Source organism: Limulus polyphemus, unplaced genomic scaffold (assembly GCF_000517525.1).
Source record: "Limulus polyphemus unplaced genomic scaffold, Limulus_polyphemus-2.1.2 Scaffold532, whole genome shotgun sequence".
NCBI classification, from domain to species: domain Eukaryota; kingdom Metazoa; phylum Arthropoda; class Merostomata; order Xiphosura; family Limulidae; genus Limulus; species Limulus polyphemus.
In genome coordinates, this window is record NW_013666142.1 from 446,586 (window position 1) to 452,709 (window position 6,124).

The window sequence follows — 6,124 nt, forward strand, 5'->3', positions numbered from 1 at the left end:
ATTTAAAACCAAACTTATTGACACACATTCATAAAATAGTAGTTCAATAAAATCTGAATGTGAGTCAACACATGTAATGACATGGCCTTTGACCTGTGTCGGTGGGGTTAAAACCACTTAAATGTAAATCAATATTTAGAAGCACTGTTGTTAAAGTTTATTACAAAATACAAATAATAACAGTTAATACATTTGGGAAACAAATGATAAAGCAGTAAAAGAGCACTTACAATCTGTTTTTCAGAATACTTATTGGAGCTGAGAAGATTGACAGCTTCCATGTGGCCAAAGTCAATATCATGACCCAGAAGGAAGATAAAAAGTAGTTTGCAAACATACTTCTTCTTCTGATATCCATCAAGAGTTTTGTCACCTATTAAAATATTAATCATAACATATTTTATGATTATACATTTTATACAACTTTTATACATTTCCTAATTAAACATTTTTAACTTGCCTATTTTCATAGCATACTGAATGCTACATTCAAGAAATAAAAATAATAAACACAGAGAAAGTCAATAAATGATGTCAACAATACTTGGTGATTTTAGGAGTCAGGAACTTTACTGGATCATATATTGTAAAACAATGGTGTTCAATAACATCTTTGATCAAAGAGCTCAATAAAGTGTGTGTGTGTGTTTCAAATGACCACAGCCATATTATGACATACAGGTGATAACAGTATCCAATGCATTATATATATATATATATATATACGATTACACAATTCAAAATGATTAATGTCTCCTCTTTCTCTTCATTTATGCTGGTTGTTTAGTAATAATAGACAGACAGATGTATTCTTAAAGTACATCAGTATTATTCTCAAACTGACATCCAGATAACATGTTGGAAGCAGTAATAGATTTGTAATATTCCTTGAAAGAACAGCATTCAGAGGTTTGCAAAAATAAATTTATTATATTTTTTTAAATGCAGTCTTTTATGAAGTGCGATACATGTACTATCACTAGAGTTAGGCAATTACCTGAATACCATGATCATCAATTATATTGACTTGTGTCATGTAAAATTTGTGTTTCAGACAATTAATGTTTTCAAATATTTCAATTATCCAAGTAATTGAAACACTACCATTATGATTTCTTCTTATTATTATTTTTGATTAATTCAAGGTTGTTCAGTTAATCAGCATCACATCTCATAAAAATAAGCAACTAATTATAATTAGTGTTTCCAATCATTACTATTTGCTATTATTACAGATATCCAAATCTCATGTGAGAATAACTAGTAAGTTGAATGTAATTGGTAGAAGAGCCCAATAATTAACCGGTAATCAAATTCCACTAATCATCCAGCCCTAACTATCACCATTATAGTTTTAACAACTGAAAACCAGTTCTTGTAGTTATTGTTGAAGGGCTCAGAACTGTCACTGTTTGCACAGTTGGTTAGGATTCAACATTTTAAAATTAAGATGCAGATATATAATTAATATAACAGATATTGATAAGGCAAAAGGCAAAAAGTACTTTGATCACTAAATACACTGTCATATATTGTATAGGAACTTTAGGTTTCAATTTTAAAAACTTCTAATAAAAGGTTAAAAGGGCTATTCATACTGCTCCAGCCAGTCACTTCATTATTTTCAATGTCAGTATTAAACAACATACTTCTTAAAAATAAATAAACCAAATTTTCATTACAGGTGAAATTCATTGTTGGGCAGTAAAATTGTTATTATTAACAACATTATTTTTTAGTAATGTCCAAAATAATGACACTACTTTTCAAATTTATAACATTCTTGGTAATGTCATTAAAAAGTTTTAATCCAAATAGTGCATTATTCGTTACTAGTTATTTTTTAAATTGGCTAATATTATAGCCTACTAAGATGCTTAAAGATATAAAATAAGTAATAACTATTAGTAGTTAAAACTATCTGGTTAAAACATTAATAATAATTAATAAACTAATTAAAATAACTATAAATATAATAATAAATAAATAGCAGTAATATTGGAACAACAGCAGAGGAATGAAGTATTGCACACATATTTCTACTGAAACAAGTTTTATCCTGTTGAAGCATGTTTTAGTTGGTTGTTGTGTATTTTTGTCAGTTATCTGTAAACTATCAGAGTGGGAGGTTATATGCAGCACTAAGTCATACAAAAGTGGCAAAGGTTCAAGTAAAACTCCATGTAATCTATAGCCATATCTCAAAAAATACTTTAAGTTTACTGAAAGAAGTAGTGGTTATAACTTATCATATGAGTGCTTGCTTTGCCTGCCTTTAAAGAAAACATTCAGTGTGAACAGTAAATCTGTAAGCAACTTAAACTTATGTCCATAAAACATTTTTCTATTCCTAAGGAATTTGAGTCTACAGTGAAACAAGGTGTGGCACAAAATAAACAAACAGTGAATGCAAATGAAGGTAATGATAACATGCCTAAAAGTCTTGCAGATGATCATCAAGAGAAAAAACAACAGCTTCTAATGTTTGGGCAAAGCTCCCGAGTGTCTCAACAAAAGATAAATGGGCTAATATTGGACTTCGTGGTTTCAGAGTTTTTGTCATTTAGAGTTGTCGAGCCCACATACTTTAGAAATTTAACTTCATTACTACAGCTAACAAGAATAGTCATTTCTCGAATAACATTAATGAGCCAAATAAGGAAAAAATTAGCCTTCTCAAATACCAGCTAGCAGTAGTCAAGAATGCTGCTATGACTAACTGCTGGAGTTGCATAAACAGGTAATTAAATAATAAATATTCTCACATTTTTTAAACTATACAATGTTAGAGGTTTGTTTTTGCACCTGACTTGGGAATATTGATATTTTATTAGATTGTCATCATATTTATTAGTTATTTTTCCAATATTGGAGTTAACCTGTTTTGCCATTAAAAGCACGTTCGGAAACTGACAGACTATTATTTTATTTCAGAGGCTATTTAGGAGTCACTGTGCACTGGATAAAGGAGGATATGCTGGAACCAAAGCATGCAGTTATTGCCTGCCATCATATAAAAGGACATCATACCAATGATCTCAAAGGCACCAGAAGCATTACACATTGAATACTGCATCCAGAACAAAATTGTCAAAGACTTCGTGTTAGTGGCATATTTTATAGTTACGTGAATTTGCCAATATATTTAAATTACTGCACAAATACAATTCCAAGCAACAGCTCTTAGTCAGCTGAGCCATAACTGTGTTTTCCATGGAAACACTGATTGCTAATGCTCTGATACTGCATCCAGAATAAAATTTTCAAGACTACAATAGAAAAAGGCAGCAACATCGTCAAGGCTTTTAGGTTAGTGGCATATTTTAAAGTTATGTGACCCTGCCAATATATTCAAATTACTGCATACATACAATTCCAAGCAACAGCCCTTAGTCAGGTGAGCCATAACTGTGGTTTTCCATGGAAACATTTATTGCTGATACAACGATATGGAAACAAATTGCTGCATGTATACCAAGATTGTTAAAAAATGGGACTTTAAAATTAAAAAGGGCAACCTTGACATTTGCTTCCTTTCAAAATGCAAGTTCCAACATCACTCCAAAGTTTCTCCACCTTAAACTATCAAACCAAAATCTGTCAGCTTATCGGATTTGTCAAAAGAGACTGTCGGATCTGAAACCTCAACACAACAGACAGCTTACTGAAAAGTTCAACATGTACACTACTGACCTTTAAAGCATCATTAGCAGTTTTGGTTACACCCATCTACCAAACAAGTGGAGCCAAAGCAATGATAAAAAAATTTCCAAACTTGAACATGTCCAAAATTTGAAGCTGAGTAGATTGACTAACAGCTTTTCTTCCAACTTTGATCCTGACAACCTGATTGTTAACCTAAGTAATCCATCACTAAATAATCAGTGTAAATCCACCTTAGCTAAAGGTCTTAATAACTCTCTTCCACCATGCATTCACTTACCCTTTCAAATTACTATACAGAAACCTAAAAGACCTTCCTGTGTATGATAAAGGAACTCTTTATCAATCCAGTGATTATTTCATGACGAAAATAAAAACTCTGCTTTTTCTACTTTTTATAATTTTAATAATAAGAGATATCCTAACCTCCTAAGCCCTGAAAAAATCTCAGCCTTAAAAGAATGATCACTAAAAAAATATTCATGTTACACGGCCAAACAAAGGCAATTCCATTGTTATTCTTCATGAAAATGACTACTTGAACAAAATGAAATTTATTCTTGAATACTCTACCAAATTGACCCTTTATCTCTTACCATTGAATGTGAGGATAAAATCTGAAGATATCTGAGAGAACTTAAAAACAAAAATATCATATCCGAAAATGTTATGTCATTGTAATCAACAAGCTCCCACCCTAGTATTTTATATGGTCTTCCTAAAATTCACAAAGCAGGCATCCCTCTCCAACCAATTCTTTTGGCCTTAGGCACGTATACTTACAAACTTGTGAAATTCCTATACCTATACTACAGCCACTCACTACCAATGCATTCACTATTCCTGATTCTTTCCAGTTTGCATGTGAATTAAGTCAACTACTACCCTCCAAAAACCACTTTCTGGTTAGCTTTGATATTATGCCCCTCTTTACAACATACCTATAAATGAAACCATTGACATTTGCATATCTGACTTCCACGTAACCTCTGCTGAACCTCAAACTAAGACCATATTGGATCTCACAATCAAGAATTCACATTTCCTATTCAATAACACCCTTTTTGAACAAATGGATGGCATAGCAATGGGCTCCCTGCTGGGTTCAACGTTAGCTAATATATTTCTCTCATATCACAAACAGAAATGACTCAACACCCACTGACTTCAGACCTATCCTTTACATAAGGTATGTAGATGACACTTTTATTTTCTTTCACAATAAGGATCACTGCTCAAAATTTTTAGAATACCTGAACTCACAATATCCTGTCATTAAATTCATTTGTGAGATTGAAAATAATAATAATTTACCTTTTTTTAGACATCCTCATTAACCGTAACACTAGTAGATTTAGTACATCAATATACAGAAAAAAATACATTTACTGGACTCCTTATACAATTTTACAGTTGTATCCTGATCATGTACAAAATAAATCTTGTAAGATGCTTATTAATCAGAGCTTATAACCTGTGTTCCATGTACCTTAATTTACATTCAGAAATTTCTCTCATACAGGATACACTAAAAATGTACTGGCTACCCACAATATTTATTACAAAAGTTACTAATACCTTTCAAACTGAGAAACTCACAAGTCTACCCAGACTACTAACTGTACTGAAACTTACCATATACTCTTGTTTTTCATACATTCGTCAACAAAGCCTAACTTTAAAAAGTCAAATTAAAAGCACAATTCATCATTACTAACCCAAGTTGATTTCAGATTAGTTTTTAAACCCACATAATGCATACAGAATTTTTTCCATGCTAAAGACCTTCTCCCAATTTCCTTTTGTTCATGGCTTGTATATGTGATGACTATAAAGTCTCCTATATTGGCAAAACCAAATGCCATCTACTAGTTAGAGCCAATCAACATATGGGAATTTCCATGAAAACACAAAAAAGTTGAGTAAATCCTGTCCTTCCTCGATATGCCAACATAGTGAAGAAAGAGGACACAAAATTAACTTATCAAATTTCAATATCCTTTGCAAGGCAAACACTGATCTGTAATTACTGATTAAAGAAACTTTCCACATCAAAGAACTTTCACCAACACTGAATAACATGCAGTCTTCTTTTAAATTGCACATTTTTTAATATGTACAGTATTTCTGTTTGTTACTCCTTCGCTTTCTATGTGTTTCAGTTTTGATTAAGTTATTATTATTGCAGCAATGTATTTTAGTTACTTAGGAATGATGTAATTCTTTTATCTTGCTTTAGATACTGAAGATGGAATCCATAGAATTCTGAAACATTTATCTGTGTCCTCTTCTTATAACAGAAGAGGACACAGATAAATGTTTCAGAATAATGATACTTAAGATAAACAACATTCTTTATTTATAACAATAAAGAATGTTGTTTATCTTAAGTATCATTATTCTGAAACTCAGAACAAATCAATTGCTAAATGATGGAAAAAAATGAAATAATTGGAGGAGA

General features: G+C 31.4%; 1 protein-coding gene across 1 annotated transcript in view; it reads right to left on the minus strand.

The window, feature by feature from the left end:
* LOC106458908 (AP-2 complex subunit alpha-like) overlaps positions 1–6,124 on the minus strand; it is a 73,649-nt gene that overhangs the window by 53,000 nt on the left and 14,525 nt on the right. Inside the window, exon 4 of the mRNA XM_013918473.2 lies at positions 231–373. Within this exon, the coding sequence (XP_013773927.1) occupies positions 231–373 (143 nt within the window). The remainder of the gene's footprint in view (positions 1–230; positions 374–6,124) is intronic.